Source organism: Mauremys reevesii, linkage group 9 (assembly GCF_016161935.1).
Source record: "Mauremys reevesii isolate NIE-2019 linkage group 9, ASM1616193v1, whole genome shotgun sequence".
In the NCBI taxonomy this organism is placed as follows: domain Eukaryota; kingdom Metazoa; phylum Chordata; order Testudines; family Geoemydidae; genus Mauremys; species Mauremys reevesii.
In genome coordinates, this window is record NC_052631.1 from 801,780 (window position 1) to 823,503 (window position 21,724).

The 21,724-nt window shown below is 45.5% G+C and overlaps 1 protein-coding gene across 3 annotated transcripts in view; it reads left to right on the plus strand.

Annotated features, from left to right (window-relative positions):
- The first annotated feature begins 550 nt into the window (after positions 1 to 550).
- PPP1R2 (protein phosphatase 1 regulatory inhibitor subunit 2) overlaps positions 551 to 21,724 on the plus strand; it is a 31,464-nt gene continuing 10,290 nt past the window's right edge. For 2 of the 3 annotated variants that reach the window (XR_005584783.1, XR_005584784.1), the window contains exons 1-5: positions 551 to 843; positions 17,559 to 17,666; positions 18,203 to 18,283; positions 18,614 to 18,720; positions 20,616 to 20,804. Coding sequence is in view for 1 of the 3 variants with exons in the window: in XM_039489119.1 (XP_039345053.1) it covers positions 680 to 843; positions 17,559 to 17,666; positions 18,203 to 18,283; positions 18,614 to 18,720; positions 20,616 to 20,804 (649 nt within the window). In the remaining 2 variants the exon portion in view is untranslated. The remainder of the gene's footprint in view (positions 844 to 17,558; positions 17,667 to 18,202; positions 18,284 to 18,613; positions 18,721 to 20,615; positions 20,805 to 21,724) is intronic. The other variant, XM_039489119.1, reaches the window with a different exon arrangement.

The window sequence follows — 21,724 nt, forward strand, 5'->3', positions numbered from 1 at the left end:
AAGGGATGTCTCTGTCCGAACCACATGCTCCTCCACACCTGTCGACTTTCCCCCAACCCTTAGTTTAAAAACTGCTCTATGACTTTTTTAATTTGAAGTGCCAGCAGTCTGGTTCCATTCTGGTTTAGGTGGATCCCATCCTTCCTGTATCGGCTCCTGCTTTCCCAAACGTTCTGCCTTGCTGGGGGGGAGACGCGTTCCCAAGGGCAGCTCGTGGGAGGGGCGTTGCTAAGGGCAGCTCGTGGGGTGACTAATTCCTGGGGTCGCGCGTTCCCGGGGTCTCGTGGGGAGGGCGGCGCGTCGCTGCGGGGGCGCGCGGTCTCAGGGGGAGGCTCGTGGGGGAGGGGCGCTGCGTTGCTGCGGGGGCGCGCGGTCTCAGGGGGAGGCTCGTGGGGGAGGGGCGCTGCGTTGCTGCGGGGGCGCGCCGCCTCGGTCGGGATCGGGGCAGTCAGAGCGCACATAGCTCCGCCCCACCCGCCTGGCCCCGCCCCTCGCCGATTGTGACGGAGCCGGGGGCTGCGGCGCGCGCGCCTTCGTTGCGCAGGCCCGGTGCCCTGGCGCATGCGCACTGGCCGCAGGGCACTGGCGACTGTTCTGTGGCGCCCGGCGTAGGCCGTAACTGAGCAAAGCGGCGCGGAGCCCCCGGAGCCGCCCCCGGCCCCGCGTGAGAGGCCCGGCCATGGCGGCCCCGGCCCCCTCCACGTCGGGCGCGGCGGGGCGCGGGCCCATCAAAGGCATCCTGAAGAAGCGGGGCTCAGGCGGCAGCGGCCTTCCGAGCAGTGCGCAGCCCCCGCCGCCGCCCCCGCGCCGCCCCGCGCCCGGGCCCTTCGAGGACGAGCAAGGGTGAGCCGCGGGCAGGTTCCCGTCTCCCGTCAGAGCGCTGGGGAGCCCCGGCAGGGGCCAGAGAGCCGGGGGGCCCGTCCCCCCCGCAGGGAGCAGCCTGTGCTGGGCGGGAGCCCCCCCGCAGGGAGCAGCCTGTGCTGGGCGGGAGCCCCCTTCTGCTCCCCCCCCGCAGGGAGCAGCCTGTGCTGGGCGGGAGCCCCCCCGCGGGGAGCAGCCTGTGCTGGGCGGGGGCCCCTTCTGCTCCCCGCAGGAGCAGCCTGTGCTGGGCAGGGCCCCCGCAGGGAGCAGCCTGTGCTGGGCGGGGGCCCCCCCGCGGGGAGCAGCCTGTGCTGGGCGGGAGCCCCCCCGCGGGGAGCAGCCTGTGCTGGGCGGGAGCCCCCCCCGCGGGGAGCAGCCTGTGCTGGGCGGGAGTCCTGCCCTCAGAGGCGCGGGAGCCCCCCCTTCTGCTCCCCCCCCCGCAGGGAGCAGCCTGTGCTGGGTGGGAGTCCTGCCCGCAGAGGCGCGGGCGCCCCCTTCTGCTCCCCGCAGCTTCTGATGGACGGGACCCCGCAGCCGCTGATGAGGTGTGCTGGAGCAGCCTGTACTGGGTGCTGGAGGCCCCCCAACATCCTAGGAGCTGCAGACTTGGGGCCAGTCTGTTGTTGGAGGGTTTGGAGTGTGACTGGCACTGCAGGCCAGCAACCCCTGCTCCTTGAGGGCTGGAGGAGTCTGTACCTGTCACTTAGCCCATGGTCCATGGGCGCTGATGTTTGGGTGCTTTGGGCTGGCGCTGTCCCCTGTGAACTCTTCTCCAGTCAGCCCGCTTTCCTCGCCCAGCCCGGTGACATTTATGGATCAGTTGGGTTTTATGCTCTTGTTGATGAAAGTGTAAAATCAAACCACATAAATAGCTAAACTTCAGGAGTCTTGCTTCAGGTGGTGTTAGTACCACAGGCAAAGAATTCACTTTAAATACATGATGTTTATTCTGAAAGTGTCCTTTTAAAACAACTCCTATACGTATTTCATTTCACAGTGTTTCTGAAAAGTAAAGGTGGTATATACACTGAAGACTTGCCAGGAACCTCTAGAGCCCTTTGAACACTTATAAGCCATCTTGATCTGTAAAGTCATTGAGTGCCAATGGAGTGCATGGTACTGTATATACATAAACAGGTTCTCTGCCCCAAGGAGGTCACAATCTTAATCATATACACACACACACACAGTACTGGTTTGTACTTTGTAGGTGAGAAATCTGAGGAATTGTCACAGATTGAAGTGTCACTAGAGGAGGTTTTGGAATTAATTGATAAACTCAACAGTAATAAGTCACCGGGACCAGATGGCATTCACCCAAGAGTTCTGAAATAACTCAAATGTGAAGTTGCGGAACTATTAACTAAGATTTGTAACCTGTCCTTTAAATCGGCTTCGGTACCCAATGACTGGAAGTTAGCTAATGTAATGCCAATATTTAAAAAGGGCTCTTGAAGTGATCCCGGCAATTACAGACCAGTAAGTCTAAAGTCGGTACTGGGCAAATTAGTCGAAACAATAGTAATGAATAAGATTGTCAGACACATAGAATAACATAAATTATTGGGCAAAAGTCAACATGGTTTCTGTAATGGGAAATCATGTCTTACTAATCTATTAGAGTTCTTTGAAGGGGTCAACAAAGATGTGGACAAGGGGGATCCAGTGGACATAGTGTACTTAGATTTCTAGAAAGCCTTTGACAAGGTCGCTCACCAAAGGCTCTTATGTAAATTAAGCTGTCATGGGATAAGAGGGAAGATCCTTTCATGGATTGAGAACTGGTTAAAAAACAGGGAACAAAGGGTAGGAATAAATCGTAAATTTTCAGAATGGAGAGAGGTAACTAGTGGTGTTCCCTAAGGGTCAGTCCTAGGACCAATCCTATTTAACTTATTCATAAATGATCTGGAGAAAGGGGTAAAAAGTGAAGTGGCAAAGTTTGCAGATGATACTAAACTGCTCAAGATAGTTAAGACCAAAGCAGACTGTGAAGAAATTCAAAAAGATCTCACAAAACTAAGTGATTGGGCAACAAAATGACAAATGAAATTTAATGTGGCTAAATGTAAAGTAATGCATATTGGAAAACATAACCCCAACTATACATACAATTTGATGGGGGCTAATTTAGCTACAAGTAATCAGGAAAGAGATCTTGGAGTTATCGTGGATAGTTCTCTGAAGACGTCCACGCAGTGTGCAGCGGCAGTCAAAAAAGCAAACAGGATGTTAGGAATCATTAAAAAAGGGATAGAGAATAAGATGGAGAATATTTTATTGCTCTGATATAAATCCATGGTATGCCCACATCTTGAATACTGTGTACAGATAAGCTCTCCTTATCTTGAAAAAGATATACTGGCATTAGAAAAGGTTCAGAGAAGGGCAACTAAAATGATTAGGGGTTTGGAACGGGTCCCATATGAGGAGAGATTAAAGAGGCTAGGACTTTTCAGCTTGGAAAAGAGGAGACTAAGAGGGGATATGATAGAGATCTATAAAATCATGAGTGGTGTGGAGAAAGTGAATAAGGAAAAGTTATTTACTATGGACTGAATTGACCAAGTGGGGTGTGGACTTTCTGTCAAGGAGTGCACCATAGCTGCAAACTCTTCAAAATTCTTTCTTCTGCCCATCAGCATCACTTCTGTTTTTCTCCGGTTCTGCGTCATCCAGCTGATCTCATCAAGCATTGTGCAGAGCTCTTGGTGGCACTGGTGGTATGCTCGTGTATAGTGAACGATAGGTAGAGCTGTGTGTCAGCTGCATATGGCACGTGAGTCCATGTTGTCTAATCAGTTCATCTAGTGATTGCATATAGATTCTGAAAAAGACTGGAGAGAGACTTGATCCTTGTGGAACCCCATGAATGAGGGGGTCTAATGGTGGAGTGGCAGTTTTACTATCACTGCTTGTTGGGTGCATCCCTCTAGGAAGAATTCAAACCATTTTAGCACATTACCCTGGACTCCTGTCTCTTCTCTAAAGTGAGACTGTTCCACAGAGTGAACTCACATGCTGGCAGCTCTGTCTGTAAGGCATTGTACCTGGACATGTAAGTGTCCACCTGGTGCGACTAGCAATAAAAGTCTTGGGCTTCTCAGACCTTCTCATTGTCTTGCAGCAGTAGTTGAGGAACAAACTATTTTCCCCACCATATGGGTTGTATTGCTGTCCAGTACTCTGAATGGTAACACTCTTAAGTCCACCCCCACCCTCACACATGTAACTTCATGGTGTGGACCCTTGTTCAATATTTTTTTCCTGCATCAATTAGTGTCACCTCCCTTGTACCAAATTTTTACTTCTCTGTGGTGATAAAAGGGCATTTTTTCTTGCTTTGTATCACTTCAGGCCACTTTTACTTTGTATAGCATGTGTCCTCCATATACTGCATGTTATTGCTTTTGTTTTTTACCTTACGTGATAGCAAATTAACTTTATCTTGTACTTTTCTGTAAACAGTTACATTGTATATTATATAAAGTTAACAAAGTGTCATTAATGAGCCCTTGGTTTTATTCATTCGGTGCATGCTACTAACTTCTGCTGCTAGCTTCTACTGAAACGCCTTGTCGTGTTCCTCCAGCGTATTTATGTCAGCTTGGTTTCAGAGTGACATACCAGTCTAAAACAGCTCAGCTCCTGTGCTGATCCTGTCAACTTTCCTCCCGTTATGTTGTTGCCCCATCTCAGCAGGATTATGCATTTTAAAGTTTATATTTTTCTCCATAAAATTCTTTTAACAGTTCTTAACCATTTTTGACCGAATTCAAGTTGGCACAATTCTTTAGATGGCTGCAGACAGGTAAAAGTTAATAACACTGGCATATAAATAAATTGAATATTATTATACTGTATTTCCTTAATAGATTTAACCCTGAGCGTATGTCTACACTGGCAGAGTTACAGGACCAGCAGTTACAGCGCTGCTCAGAGAGCGCTGAAGGGAAACCGCTGTTGTGTGTTCACACTGTCAGCTGCCTGCACAATAAGCATCTTCACACTTGCGGCACTTGCAGTGGTATTCGGAGCAGTGCACTCTGAGGAGCTATCCCACAGAGCATGTCTTCCTTTTCTACTTCTAAGAGTTGTGGAAAGGTGAAGGGGGTCGCAGGGCATCCTGGGTCCTGTCCCAATGCCCCATGATGCATTGTTTTGCATCCCAGTGCTTCTGTCCACATTTGGCGCCATCTTTCAGTGGTTTGTGTAGTGCACGCTCTGCCTCTTCGTTCTGCAGGAATGGATCCCAAACAGTTGGCCAGTATGCTGCTCACTCTGACTAACATGTCATGAGTGGCAGTGGAGTTATTCCTTAAACTACAAAGGCAAGAGGAGTGCGACATTGATCTCGCCACGCGTACTAGCTACGACACGAGATTGCTTATGGCATTCACGGAGGTGCTGACCACAGAGGAACGCCGTTTTTGGGGCTCGGGACACAAGCACTGAGTGGTGGGATCACATCATGATGCACGTCTAGAATGATGAGCAGTGGCTGCAGAACTTTTGGATGAGGAAAGCCACATTCATGGGACTGTGTGATGAGCTCACCCCAGCCCTGTAGCGCAAGGACACAAGAATGAGAGCTGCTGTTGGAGAAGTGTGTTGGTGATTGCACTGTGGAAGCTGGCTACTCCAGACTGCTACCGATCAGTCGCTAAACAGTTTGGAGTGGGAAAGTCAACCATTGGACTTGTGTTGGCAGAAGTGTGCAGGGCCATTAATTGCATCCTGCTCTGAAAGACCATGACTCTGGGCGAGACATTGTGGACGGCTTTGCACAAATGGGCTTCCCTAATTGCAGAGGGGCAATAGATGGCATGCATATTCCAATTCTGGCACCAGACCACCTAGTCACCGAGGACATTAATTGCAAGGGGTATTTCTCACTTGTTCTCCAGGCGCTTGTGGATCACCGTGGGCATTTCACAGACATTAACACAGGCTGGTCTGGAAAGTGGGCTATTATCAGCAAGAGGAACAGTCACAGTCTAGTGGTAGTAGTCATCACCACGTAACCTCCCTTTTGTGTAATTTGTTTGATTACTAAGGGTACGTCTATACTACCCACTGGATCGGCGGGTAGTGTTTGATGTATTGGGGATCGATTTATCGCGTCTCATCTAGACGTGATAAATCAATGCCCGTACTCCACCTCGGCAGGAGAAGTAAGTGGAGTCGATGGGGGAGCTGCGGCGGTCGACTCGCTGCCGTGAGGATGGCCAGGTAAGTCGAAGTAAGATACTTCGACTTCAGCTACGCGAATAGGGTAGCTGAAGTTGCGTATCTTAATTCGAACCCCCCAGCGCTAGTGTAGCCCAGGCCTAAGAGTTTTGCTGGGCATCTAAAAGGGTGTCGTCAGGAGGAGGGAGAAAACTTGTTCACCTTAGCCTCTAAGGATAGAACAAGAAGCAATGGGCTTAAACTGCAGCAAGAGAGGTTTAGGTTGGACATTAGGAAAAAGTTCCTAACTGTCAGGGTGGTTAAACACTGGAATAAATTGCCTAGGAAAGTTGTGGAATCTCCATCTCTGGAGATATTTAAGGGTAGGTTAGATAAATGTCTATCAGGGATGGTCTAGACAGTATTTGGTCCTGCCATGAGGACAGGGGACTGGACTCGATGATCTCTCGAGGTCCCTTCCAGTCCTAGAGTCTATGAATCTATGACTGCCCTGCGTTTTCCTGTCATAACTGGGTTTCATTGTTCTTTTTCCCTTTTTATCTAATGTTGCTTTTAGCATCCATATTACACCCATCTGTTTAATCCTTTTAGCACTCTGTAAATGCTTCCTTTAACTCCTCATTCTGTTTCCTTAAATCACATACCTCCTTATGTGACACATTTCTTAGCCAATTTCTTTGCCTCTGAGCTTATCTTTGTGCTTTTCTGTACTCATTCTTTAGCTACAGTTATTGTTCTCTCCATGGTTGTCCATTGGTCTTGTTCTTTAAAATTTCAGTGCCATTCAATGGACTTTTTACTCCTGGTGGAATTCTGTGCCAAAAAATTAAAAATTATGCACACAATATTTTAAAATTCTGTAAAATTCTCCATATTTCATTTGTGAAAATAACACAATATAATCACACCAGTTTCAATTACTTTTGGTCATTTCTTTCAAAATACCTGTCAGCAAGTATGTCTGTAACAATACAAATGACAACAAAAGATTCAAGAAATGTTTTTTGACAAATAAATTCCTTACTGGGCATATTAATACAGAACTCTCAGTAATAATTCATTAAACGACAATACAGAACCGTATTTCCCACGCCCCTCAGAAGCAGAGCAAAGGCCTGTGGGAGTCAGGGATAACGGAAGAGCTGAGGGAGAGGGACGTAAATTGCTGGGAAGGAGTCTGGGTGTGAAGTTGGAGGGCTGTTCGGTATGGGTGGGAAAAGTATAGAACAGTTTTTTGTGGGGGTGGCGGCCAGGGAGGGATTGTTAGGGAGCTTTCCCAATGCAGACCCTTGCTGACCCCTAGCCTCTCCCATTCAGTCAGGCACATCTGCCCCTGTCCCCATGTGTGTTTGTGCCGTCGCTCAGCCATTCCCATGTCCCTATGTAGCTCTGCCCCTCTGCACCTCTCTCATCCCATGACCCTGTGCCTCCACTCCCATTCAGCCCCTGCCCTAGTATACCCCCCCTCCCCCCCCCCTTCCCCCCCCCCCGCCCCGAGGCTCCTGTCTCCTGACCTGGTCTGACAAGTGCTGAGAAAGTAGCTCTCTCACTCCCTGCAGGGAGCTGCAACTTTGGTCTAGCTCCACCGCGCCCTCTGGTGGGCATAAGGCAGAACTGCAGCAACATTTTGACAAGGGTTTTCCTGCATGAAAAATTAGAAAGCTGCGGGGCTTATTAAATATGTGCGCACACAGTAGCGCAGAATTTCCCCAGGAGTAACCTTTGCTGTGCTTGCCAGGAGTTCTTCTACATAGGCATCCAAAGTACTTCCCTCTATTCCCCTTATGTTACTGAATTTCTCCTTAGAGAATTCTGTACTGGTCCCTTCTGTCTGACAGTTTAGAGCAACTGAAATTAATGTTGGTGGGAGTCCTGCTGCAGTTACCAATAATGTTGGAATTATTAATATTAAAGTAGGCTACCACCAAACACTAATTTAACCATAATTTCCTGTGTTAAATCCAAAGTCTCAATAGTATGTATACAATTGCTCTAAACCAGGGGTCGGCAACCTTTCAGAAGTAGTGTGCCGAGTCTTCGTTTATTCACTCTAAGGTTTCACTTGCCAGTAATCCATTTTAACCTTTTTAGAAGGTCTCTTTATATAAGCCTATAATAGTTGTGGCAGAGCTCCGACCTTGTCCCCATGGGTCCCACACTTCCAGGCGGTTTATGCTAGCTTCATAGGCTCACTGCAACCCTCCACGTAGCCCTTCTCTCTCTAGGGCCAGGGATACACTCACTGAGCCCTTTTCGCCATAAGCCAGAAAGGAGGTTGATGAGAGAACTCCCACAGTCTCTGTTGCTGCTACGGCCATATACCAAAAACAGTTTAGCCTTCTGTCCTGACAGAGGCCTGTCTTTCCCTCCCAGGAGGTGTTCCTGTAATGGGGGCTGGGGGGAACCCGGGCCCGCCCTCTACTCCGGGTTCCAGCCCAGGGACCCTAATGGTAGCAGCTGTTGGCAGCCAACCTTTTCACTGCTAGAGTTGCTACAGTTTCCTGGGCCACTTCCCCACAGCTCTCCTGCTTCTCCCTTCTTCACCCTTACCTTAGGGCTCTCTTATCAATGACTTGAGGGTGTCTTCATTAACCTTCAGCTGCACTTCCTCCTCCCTGGCTCTCTTTGGCCTGACTGAGTGAGCCCTTTTATAGCATCAGAGGGGTCTTAATTAGAGTCAGGTGCTTAACAGCCTCACCTGACTCTTAGCAGGTTAATTGGAGTCAGGTGTTCTCATTAGCCTGGAGCAGCCCCTGCTCTGGTCAGTCAGGGAACAGAAAACTGCTTATCCAGTGGCCACTATATCTCCCTTCTACTGCTCTGCTGTTCCCAGCTGGTCTGGGTCTATCACATATACACCTCTACTTCGATATAACGCTGTCTTTGGGAGCCAAAAAATCTTACCGCGTTATAGGTGAAACCGCGTTATATCAAACTTGCTTTGCTCCACCAGAGTGCGCAGCCCCCCCCCCAGAACGCTGCTTTACCACGTTGTATCAGAATTTGTGTTATATCGGGTCGTGTTATATCGGGGTAGCGGTGTATAAACTAAACTATTGTTGTATGTAAAGTAAATAAGGTTTCAAAATGTTTAAGAAGCTTAATTTAAAATTAAATTAAAATGCAGAGCCCACCCCCCACCCACCGGGGTGGTGGGCAGGACCTGGGCAGTGTGAGTGCCACTGAAAATCAGCTCATGTGCCGCAGGTTGCCTACCCCTGCCGTAAACATTCCTAAAAGCCTAACTAAGGCCTGGTCTACACTACACGTTTATACCGAAATTAGCAGCGTTAAACTGATTTAACCCTGCACCCGTCCACACAACGAAGCCCTATATATCGATATAAAAGGCTCTTAAAACCGATTTCTGTACTACTCCCCGACGAGGGGAGTAGCGCTGAAATCGGTATTGCCATGTCGGATTAGGGTTAGTGTGGCCGCAATTCAATGGTATTGGCCTCCAGGCGGTATCCCACAGTGCACCATTGTGACCGCTCTGGAAAGCGATCTGAACTCGGATGCACTGGCCAAGTAGACAGGAAAAGCCCCATGAACTTTTGAATTTCATTTCCTGTTTGCCTAGCATGGAGCGCTGATCAGCATGGGTGGCCATGCAGTCCCAAATCCAAAAAGAGCTCCAGCATGGACTGTACGGGAGATACTGGATCTGATCGCTGTATGGGGAGACAAATCTGTTCTATCAGAGCTCCGTTCCAGAAGACAAAATGCCAAAGCATTTGAAAAAAATCTCCAGGCTATGATAGACAGAGGCCACAGCAGGGACTCAACACAGTGCTGTGTGACAAGCGTAATGGAAAGCCAAAGAATGAAATGGACGCTCATGGGGGGAGGGAAGGGGGACTGAGGACTCGAGCTATCTCACAGTTCCTGCAGTCTCCGAAAAGTATTTGCGTTCTTGGCTGAGCTCCCAAAGCTTGAAGGGTCAAAAACATTGTCGCTAGTGGTTCAGGGAATATGCCGTCAATTTACCCCCCCTCCTCCCCTCAAAGAAAAGGGAAAAAAATCGTTTCTCGCCTCTTTTCAATGTCACCGTATGTCTACTGGATGCTACTGGTAGACGGGGTGCTGCAGCGCTAAACAGCAGCATCCTCTCCTCTCCCCTCCCCGGTGGCAGACGGTACGGTACAATATGACTGATAGCCGTCCTCATCATTATCCTGTGAGTGCTCCTGGCTGCCCTCGGTAAAGTCGGCCGGGGGTGCCTGGGCAGAAATGGGAATGACTCCCGGTCATTCCCTTCTTTAAGCTTTGTGTCCTGGAGATTCAGTCCTGGCAGATGGTGCACTAGGGCTGGTAACCATCCTCATCATAGAAGCTGGAGCCTGAGCTCCTCTTCTTTGCCCCCACCTTTCATGTCTAATGGAGATTCTGGACTATCATAGCAGTGGGAGGCTGTGCTCCTCTCCCCCCCCCCACCCTTTAATGAGTAATGGAGATGTCCTGCCTGGAATATCATAGTAGCTGGAGGCTGCCTCCCTCTCATTTTATCTCACTAAAAAGTCAGTGTTTCTTATTCCTGCATTCTTTATTACTTCATCACACAAATGGGGGGATAACTGCCACGGTAGCCCAGGAGGGGTGTGGGAGGAGGGAAGCAACGGGTGGGGTTGTTGCAGGGGCACCCCCTAGAATGGCATGCAGCTCATCATTTCTGCGGGATATCTGGGGCTTTGACCTGGAGCGGCCGTTTGCCTCTCTGGTTCTCTAGTAGACTTGCCCCATATTCTAGGCAGGACTGACTCTATTTTTAGACAAAACATAAAGAAGGGAATGACCTGGGAAGACATTCCCATTTTTGTCCATGCGCCCCCGGCCGACCTCAGCGAGGCCAGCCAGGAGCGCCCATGACAGCAGCAGACAGTACAATATGACTGGTAACCGTCATCGCCAATTTCCAAAGCAGCAGACGGTGCAATAGGGCTGGTAACCGTCTCTGCTACCTTGGAAAGGCAAATGAATGCTGCTGTGTAGCACTGCAGTACCGCGTCTGTCAGCAGCATCCAGTACACATACGGTGACAGTGAAAAAAGGCTAAACGGGCTCCATGGTTACCATGCTATGGCGTCTGCCAGGGCAATCCAGAGAAAAAGGGTGCAAAATGATTGTCTGCCGTTGCTTTCCCGGAGGAAGGATTGAGTGACGACATTTACCCAGAATCACCCGCGACACTGTTTTTGCTCCATCATGCAGTGTGATCTCAACCCAGAATCCCAATGGGCGGGGGAGACTACGGGAACTATGGGATAGCTATGGGATAGCTACTCAGTGCAACGCTCCGGAAATCGACGCTAGCCTCGGTACATGGACGCACACCACTGAATTAACGTGCTTAGTGTGGCTGCCTGCACTCGACTTTATACAATCTGTTTTAAAAAACCGGTTTCTGTAAAATCGGAATAATCCCATAGTGTAGACACGCCCTGTTATAGTCATACAGTAACAAAACAGAAGTATTTATCAAGATACTTACCGAAGGGCTAAACCAAGGGGTGCTTAGACCCATATTGATTGGCTCCAGTTTGGTCAGGCAGGTATTAACAATTAACCCCTCAAGAGTTTCCCCTTTTATATATCATTTTACACATAGAGTGATGTCATTGCCAATTGCTAACTTTAGCTAAAAACAAAGTTTTGGCTGGTTCAGCATGCACAATGCTTCCTTATTATTAACTGTGCCTGGTAGTTGTGGCCTCCTCTTCTTTCTATCTTATCAGTTACTGTTCAGGTCCAGTCTTTCCAATTAGCCGTTTACTTTCAAAGCCTTCCCACAACTGCTAACAGACCTACATAAAACATGCTTTTTTTTCCTTTTTAAATTAATGTAACCCTTTATATCCTACAAACAGCATACCTGGTGAATTGCAGTAATAACTGCACGGCTATGAGACATTCAAGACAAGGTTATATAAGTACACAGCAGTGAAGGTTTTTGAGTCCTTGATGACTCATGCATCAGATTGGATTCTAATTAATCGTTTCTAAGTACTGGTTCTTCAGGCTCTCTCTTCTTACTCTCAGGTTGTGCCTTTGTGCTGTGCCCCAGTGTGCAATCTGTGGATGCCTTCCTTTTAGTTTGCCTACAACAGAGACTGAGGTTAGGAGCAGCTCAAGGTCTGCTGCGGATCAGAGTGCTCACAGATGAATGGGAGTAGTTGGTACAGTCAAGGTTTTTGAGTCTGGTAGAATAATAATGACCTAAAAAGTTTGAAAACCGCTGGGCTTATGTCTTCCTGGAAGACTCCAGCCCTGTCAGATTCTGTGATTCATATGCTGGCTAGGGAATTTTCCAGCACATTTTGGGCTCAGGTTTTTTGGTGTTGCATTGGTGCTTAAGAAACCATGTCATGTATTGATGCTGAGTATCTTTTAATTCCAGACAACAAAGGATTAATAAAAATGCACAATCCATAGAGCTGTTCTGTAGGGTTCTTCTACTGTTTAGCCAGTGTCTTATTTATGAAAGGTTATTAGTGTTGTCACATACATGATGGATCATGAAAACACTCTTAAGATTCTAATGCTTGAAGCAAGGAATAATAATGGATGCTGTGGTAAAGGAGAATTATGTCATTCAAAGATAAACTTTTCCCTAGTGCCATCACAACATTAGTTGCTGCAGCAATTTTACTAGATTTTATATATGTACAAAAGATTGAATTGAAAATCTATTGCTGTGGGGTTTTGGACCTCTTAGGCTTATCATTACTGAGTGACAGCATTTTTAGTGGGGTCCCAGAGGGATCTGTTCTTGGTACAGTGCTATTCAATATCTATTGATCTGGAAAAATATAAAATGATTGTTGGCAAAGTTTACAGATGAGACACAAAGATTGGTGGAGTGATAAATGCTTTTTTCGCCTCTGTCTTCGCGAACAAGGTCAGCTCCCAGACTACTGCACTGGGCAGCACAGTATGAGGAGGAGGTGACCAGCCCTCTGTGGAGAAAGAAGTGGTTCAGGACTATTTAGAAAAGATGGACAAGCACAAGTCCATGGGGCCGGATGCACTACATTCGAGGGGCTTAAGGAGTTTTTGGATGTGATTGCAGAGCCATTGGCCATTATCTTTGAAAACTCATGGCAATCAGGTGAAGTCCCGGATGACTGGAGTAAGGCTAATGTAGTACCCATCTTTAAAAAAGGGAAGGAGAAGGATCCGGGGAACTACAGGCCAGTCAGCCTCACCTCAGTCCCTGGAAAAATCATGGAGCAGGTTCTCAAAGAATCAATTCTGAAGCACTTAGAGGAGAGGAAAGTGATCAGGAACAGTCAGCATGGATTCACCAAGAGCAAGTCGTGCCTGACTAACCTAATTGCCTTCTGTGATGAGATAACTGGCTCTGTGGATGAGGGGAAAGCAGTGGATGTGTTTGTTTAAATTTTAAATTACATTAATGGAGATATCCTATCTCCTAGAACTAGATGACCTTTCAAGGTCCCTTCCAGTCCAGCCCCCTTCCTTCACTAGCAGGACCAAGTACTGATTTTTGCCCCAGATCCCTAAGTGGCCCCCTCAAGGATTGAACTTTAGCAAAGCTTTTGATACGGTCTCCCACAGTATTCTTGCCAGCAAGTTAAAGAAATATGGATTGGATGAATGGACATTAAGGTGGATAGAAAGCTGGCTAGATCATTGGGCTTAACGGGTTGATTGGGCTCAACTGGCTGTCTAGTTGGCAGCCAGTATCAAGCGGAGTGCCCCAGGGGTCCATCCTGGGGCTGGTTTTGTTCATCATCTTCATTAAAGATCTGGATGATGGGATGGATTTCACCCGCAGCAAGTTTGTAGATGACACTAAGATGGGGGGAGAGGTAGATATGCTGGAGGATAGGGATAGGGTCCAGAGTTACCTAGACAAACTGGAGGATTGGGCCAAAAGAAATCTGATTAAGTTCAACAAAGACAAGTGCAGAGTCCTGCACTTAGGATTGAAGAATTCCATGCACTGCTACAGGCTGGGGACCGACTGGCTAAGTGGAAGTTCTGCAGAAAAGGACCTGGGGATTACAATGGATGAGAAGCTGGATATGAGTCAGCAGTGTGCCCTTGTTGCTAAGAAGTCTAGCGGCATATTGGGCTGCATTAGGAGCATTGCCAGCAGATCGAGGGAAGTGATTATTCCCCTGTATTTGGCACTGGTGATGCTACATCTGGAGTATTGCATCCAGATTTGGGCCCTCCACTACAGAAAAGATGTAGACAAATTGGAAAGAGTCCAGCAGAGGGCAACAAAAATGATTGGGGAGCTGGGGCACATGACTTATGAGGAGAGGCTCAGGGAACTGGTTTTATTTAGTCTGCAGAAGAGAAGACTGAGGAGGGATTTGATAGCAGCCTTCAACTACCTGAAGGTGGGTTCCAGAGAGGATAGAGCTAGGTTGTTCAGTGGTGGCAGATGACAGAACAAGGAGTAATGGTCTCAAGTTGCAGTGGGGGAGGTCTAGGTTGGATATTAGGAAACACTATTTCACTAGGAGGGTGGTGAAGCACTGGACTGGGTCACCTAGGGAGGTGGTGGAATCTCCATCCTTAGAGGTTTTTAAGGCCTGGCTTGACAGAGCCCTGGCTGGGATGATTTAGTTGGGGATTGGTCCTGCTTTGAGCAGGGGGTGGGACTAGATGACCCTAATTTTCTATGAGTCTATGACAGGGGTAGGCAACCTATGGCATGGGTGCCGAAGGCGGCACACGAGCTCATTTTCAGTGGCACTCTCACTGCCCGGGACCAGGGGGGGCTCTGCATTTTAATTTAATTTTAAAGGAAGCTTCTTAAACATTTTAAAAACCTTATTTACTTTACATACAACAATAGTTTAGTTATATATTATAGACTTAGAGAGAGAGACCTAAAAACGTTAAAATGTATTGCCAGCACGTGAAACCTTAAATGAGAGTGAATAAATGAAGACTTGGCACACCACTTCTGAAAGGTTGCTGACCCCTGGTTTATGACATTCTCATAAGTAAGCTGGAGAAATGCAGGCCCAGTGGAACTACCATTAAGCGGATATATAATTGGTTAAAAAACCACAAACAAAGAGTAACTATTAATCAAAGGATGTCAGGTTGGAAGGAGGTCTCAAGTGGAATTCCACAGGGATTTGTTCTGGATCCAGTGTTTTTTAACATTTTTTATTAATGACCTGTATATAGGAATAGCTAGCATACTGATCAAGTTTGCAGATGACAGAAAGCTGTGCGGATTACACACACTTTTGGAGGATAGATCTAAAATTCAAAGGGAACTTGACAAATTGAGGAACTGGGCTATTGACAACAAAATGAAATCCAACAAAGACAAATGTAAGGTGCTACACTTAGGGAAGAAAAACCAAATGTGCAAATACAGAATAGGGGATAACTGGCTTGGCAGCAGCGCTGCTGAGAAGGATCTGGGAGTTGTGGTGGATCACAACTTCAACATGAGTCAACAATGCGATGTTGCAAAAAAAGCAAATGCAATTTTGGATTGCATTGACAGAGGCATAGCATGCAAGTCACAGGAGGTGATAGTACTGCTGTATTTGGTGCTGGTTATGCTTCAGCCGGAGTACTGTGTCCAGTTTGGTCACTGACATAGAAGGGATGTAGAGAAACTGAAAGGGATTCAGAGACAAGCAACAAAGATGATCAAAGGGATGGAATACAAGCCATGTGAGCAAAGGCTGCAGAAACTGGGTATGTTTAGTTTGGAAAAGAGGAGTTTAAAGGGAGACATGGCAGCAGTGTTCAAATACTTGAAAGGCTGCCATAAAAAATGGAGAAAAGTTGTTCTCTCTTGCCACAGGGAGCAGGACAAGAGGCAGTGGTTCAAAATACAGCACAGGAAATTTAGATTAAATCTCAGGAAAAACTTTCTAACTGTAAGAACAGCAGGACAGTGGAACAAACTACCTAAGGAAGTCGTGTAATCTCCTTCACTGGAGGTTTTCAAAAAGAGACTGTATAGCCATCTGTCTTGAATGGTTTAGACACAACAAATCCTGCATCTTGGCAGGGGGTTAGAGTATATCACCCTTGTGATCCCTTCTAACTCTATGGTTCTACGATCCCAGTGAGAGACCTCGTTGTTCGTCATCCCGCTGGTATGGACACCCTGGAATCCTTTCACCTATGCCACATGAAGCATGTAATTGGCCATACTGAGAGTCTATGACAGCTTACTGACAAGAGTTCTCCAGGGCCTATAGTGTGTCTTGCTGAGAGAAGGGCAGACAATCCCCACTAACCTCTCTCACTCTCCATGAAAATGTGCCTCTGTAGAATGAAACTTATTTCTCATGCCAGTTAAACCAACTGGTCAAATTATTTAAACACTCATTCAAATGTCAGCTAAATCCTTGGGCTAGTCTAAACTAAAACAGTGTGCATCCTTGCATGGAGCCTGTGTTCGTCCTTCCCTTTTTATGCTGACTGTGACTGTAACGCTATCCTTTCCACTTGAGCCTCGGGTACTAGTCGCTCTCTTTGGGTTTGTCTACATGTGCAAATTTACTGGCAGAACCAGTATAATCATACCATCATAGTTAAACTGGTACAACTCCCTGAGTGAACACTGTTATCCTGGAATGCGTGTCCACGTGTGGAGTTATACTAGTATAGTTCTGTCTGCAAACTTCCATGCATAGACAAGTCCTAAAAGAGTCACTTTTTTTTTAATTATTAAAAGTCCACCACCTGATGTCACTTCCCCTCTCCTGCCTTTCTGGGGGCTTGTGTAGTTAAACATGTACAGGAAAGTATGATGATCTTGTACAAACCGTGAGAATTCTAAAGAACATAGTTTGAAGGCTTGATTCTCACTACATGTTAATCTTTGCTGGACTAATGATATGAATCCTTGGGCAACCCTAGCTGAAATTCCTACACCTTAGGTTAACCACTGGGTGGTGGGATGCTGTTCATATTACTGTATGATGGTTTCTTCCTGGATGATTGAGATTACTAACCATGGACCTGCAGCAGAGTCTGATGGCAGCTGACTGGGCAGGTGAGGAGATGAGTGAAAAACAGTTGTCTTTGTAACTATGTTGTGAGCTGTGTTATTCTGGGAGAATGAGGAGGGGATGGAAGAAAAGCCTATCATTAATCCTATCATGTGGATGGATAATTAATTGAGGCAATGCTTGAATAGAGGAATGATAGGCTCCTCAATCTAAAGAGACTGAGAATTACTGTGGTAACTCACTTAACCAAACTGATTGTGTTTGGGGCATGAGTAGAAAGGCATGCTGGTGATTTACGTTATTGGACTCCATTACCGTGTTTACAGAGTTTTTTTTAAACATGAGTATGGTTGGAGTTTAAATAGGTCTAAACAGTGTGAGTTTGGGTGGGAGCACACATCTGTCTTGACCTTTCCCTATTTGTACATGTCAGGGAATGGAAACCAAAGGAGGACCTGCATGTTCTGCTTCCTTATCAAAAGAGAATAAAATTTATTTTAGCATATGGGGAAACTAACTTTCTTTATTTTCTCATTTCAGTAAAAAGTCCCAAAAGTGGGATGAAATGAACATCCTAGCTACGTACCATCCAGCAGGCAAGGACTATGGTTTAATGAAAATAGATGAACCAAGCACTCCCTACCACAGGTAAACTCGAGTAATAACTTGAGTGTGATGGAATACTTGACTACACCTACGTAGTTTAGCAGCATACTTAAGCTGTCTACTTGAACTATAGCTGACTGCATGACAGGCTTCAGGTAGTCCATCTGAATTTTAAGTGATGAGTTAGTGATATATTGGATGAGATAACAGTAACTTAGGGTACATTTGTAGTATCTTACATGTTTTAAACAAAGGCTTATGCTGAATATTTTGTAGCATTTTGAATGGGGATAAACTGCTTTTGAGAAGCTTTAAATGTTTAAGGTTTACACATTTTTGGAATTCTATCTGTAGATTACACTTCAGGGTCTTGCAAAGAATAGACTTAGTATCTGTGTAACAGGAAACAAAACTGTTTGCGTCAAAATATTTAAACCAGAAAAAGAAAATCCTGGGATTGAGTTTTAAAGGAATAGTTGAACTGAAATAAGTAAGGATGTCTAATGTCTGCACTACTGATCAAAATGTTTATCAGAGATAATTTTAGAGTTAATTCTCTTGCATGTTTGTCTTTCTAGTATGGTCGGAGAGGACGATGAAGATGCAGTGAGTGATTCAGAATCGAATGAACCCGTAACAGCAGATGTGTTAGCTAAAAAGTAAGTGGTGCTGGCAATAGAAAATTGACAGTTTGAAAATTGTCTGTCTTTCGAGTCATTTCTTGGTTACTGTTTTTATTAAGAGCAGGTTTTTGCCATGACTACTCATGCTGAGTAGTAGCTTCTTATGCAAGTGACACCATTGAAAACAAAACTTCTTGCAGAATAAGTTTGAACTTAACATGAGACGCTAGTCCTAAATGATGGACAAAAGTATCTTTATATATACCAAAGGTTTTTTTTTTGTTTGTATACCTACAAGATAAGTACTTAATTGTTATGAGATGTTGATACTCTGCTTCAGCACTTCTTCGTGTACATTTTTATTAGGTTAGTGGCAGCTGAAGGTAAAGGACCCAAGATTCTAGCTCAAGAAGAAGAGTGCAGGGAGGAGGAGGAGGAGGAAGAGGATGAAGAGTTAACGCCTGAAGAACGAGGTAGGTTTTATTTTTTCTCTTTTGTTGTTGAATAGTTAGTTTCTTTCAGTAAGAAATGTCTGAGGAGGAGGAGATGTATCATCCATCAGAAAGATGCGGTGATCTGAAAATGGAGAAACAGCTCCCTAGAGGTGACTTAGATTCCTTATTCACTTGGATACTTCCAAATTTGGTTAGACTAAATTACAGCTACTAAACTAGTCTGGGAGAAAGTTCATAAAGATCAGGCTCACTTGTCTTGGAGGAGCTCTTGTAAGACGAGGGTATGGGAGTAGTTTCCACAAATGCTAGTGTATTGACCCAGAGATGGTTTTATTTTGGAAGGTTACCCCTCAATCTCCACACTCTTCAGTTGGACTTAATTAGGGCTGTCAAATAATCAAAAAATTAATCACAGTTTTAATCGCACTGTTAATAATAGCATACTATTTATTTAAACATTTGTGGATGTTTTCTACATTTTCAAATATGTTGATTTCAGTTACAACACAGAATACAAAGTGTCTAGTGCTCACTTTATATCGTTTATTACAAATATTTGCAATTAAAACTGATTAATCACGATTAATTTTTTAATCAAGTGAATTTGTTTTGAGTTAATCGCTTGAGTTAACTACAATTCACAGCCCTAGACTTTATTACTAATACCTGTCTGTTGCTATCTATATAGCACTTTTACCACTTAATGAGCAGGAAAAGCAGCTACACTTTCCAGCCAATGTCATTCCATGAATCAGCTGGGAGAGGGAGGTAGCAGGGTATCCATAGCGATTCCTCAATAGGTTGTCTGAGGATAGCTTCAAAGCAGACACTACTCTGAATTAAGTTGGACCTATAGCATTTTAACAGAATGGTCAAGAAGTAAAACATCTTGGGTTTCAAACCCAGGTGTTTGATGTTGACTGCAGAGAGGTATTGCTGTTTCTCATTTTTTCTGGTCCCACTTCTCCACTTCTAGAGGGGTTCTTGGGGCTGCCAAGAAGCAAAGATTAATATGGTTGTGGTGAATTGTCATACCCTAACCAGGCATCTATTTCATAGGGAAAAACTATGGCATATGTTCAGAGGCTGGGATCTTAGGGAAGGGCGGAAAGAGGTTTTCTTCGACGTTTGGAAAATATCCCCCTGGTAGCTGCCTCTCGGCAATTAGCCGGCAAGCAAGTTAAGCCAGTTCTAGGGCTTTATCTGCTGACCTCTGCATTGATTTGGTCAAGTTGTCTATAGGACTAAAGAGAAGTTAGTCTTACGTCACTTAATAGGGGCAGGTATGCCTTTGCATTCCCTGAATGAAGAGTTCCCATGTGTTTTTGTTTGGTCCAGTTTTAGTCACTTACGTTTGGTGAGTAGCAGTCAGTCTTTTAAGACACCCTCAAATCCATTCAGATTTCCTTCTTTTGGGAAGATGACTAAAATACGTCAGGATTTTTTTCTTAGTATCACCTCCATAAGTGTTTACGGGTAATTAAGCGGCAACAAATCTAATTCTTAAATAATTGTTCTTCCCATATTTCCTGGGGCTGTATCGCTAAATCTTCCCAAAACAGAGACGATCCCCTTAGTAAGGGCATGAAGGAGTAAGTTGTGCCCCACTCCACTGAGATGACTTATTTTCACTTGGCAAAATTTTTATGGCCACTTTGTTAATTGTTAGTTTGACTAGTAATGAAGAGCATTAAGCTATAGTTTGCTAACACAGAATCCTTCCATAGAGTATTTTAAACTAATTACTTAAAGAAAACATTTTAAATTCAAAACATATAGTAACGTAAACGACATAAAGATTACATACACTCTGGGAGAGGTAACGCCTACCTGGCAAACAGTGATATGTTGGAATGTTTCCAAAGAACTAGTGTAAGAATATATTTAAGAATATTTTTCTGCTTTTTCCATAGAAAAAAAGAAACAGTTTGAAATGAAGAGAAAAATGCACTACAACGAAGGACGAAATATCAAATTGGCTAGGCAGCTAATTGCAAAAGAACTACATGGTGAGGAGGAGGAGGATGAGGATGATGAAGAAGATCAAGAGATGCACGATGCTGTAGATGTAGAAAACATGAGTACAGAAACCCCTGAACCTGGTGAGCAACTAATTGTCAAAGAAATGTTTAAGCATGGCGGTCCTTTGAACTGCCAGAAGTGCAGAAAAGCAAAAGGGTTTACCCTTCTTTTCCACTCAATTTGTAGCAACAAAGGCTGAGAATATCCCCTTCCCTATGCTATATTGATATAGCATCCATCATTTTAGTATCTAGGCACCATCTTGACATTTAGGTTCTTAGCTTTAGAAATACACCAAATTGGTATTGTTGATGTCTCAGACCCAGGGGTTCTTCATGGTGACACAATGGACAAGTAAGCCCGTGTGTTTCAAACACTTCAGAAGTTCTCTGCAGCCAGTCTTGCTTCCACTGAGCAAGCTGACCATTGTTGCAGCAACTGCCAGTACTTTTACTGAGGTGGGAGCAGGACCTGTACTGATGACTAAAATAAACACTGGGCATGTAGGAGTGTCTCTTTGCACTTGCTTGCCACTCTGCCGGCCGTACTACCTTATGGGCTGGCACCACACCTCATAAGTACTAATATAGTGTTAGAGTAGAGCAGAGCAGGTCTCTAACATATTAGCTAAAATCTTCCACTTACATTACTGCAACTTTGCAACTAAGCAGTTAGGACATTGGCATGTGGTTTTCTGTTTTATAAAATGACTTTACATTTCTGTATCTGCACTGAGAAGCCCAGCCTCCCTGCCATCTCACCTGCTGGAAGAGTTCTGTGATTTCTATCTGGATGCTGTTTATGGAATTTGTTTCAGGACTCCATTCTTTGCATCAACTTCTGGCTAGCAATTTTTTATAAATAATGAAGTTTCATCCCACTTCTAGCTGTTGGGGGATGGCAGAGTGAGCGAGCACGCTTTCTCTTTCTATCGCTAAGCTTCTTGTCTGCACTACTATACGCCTCTGCTCCTCCCCTCCCCCCCCAGCTGTGTTTGGGG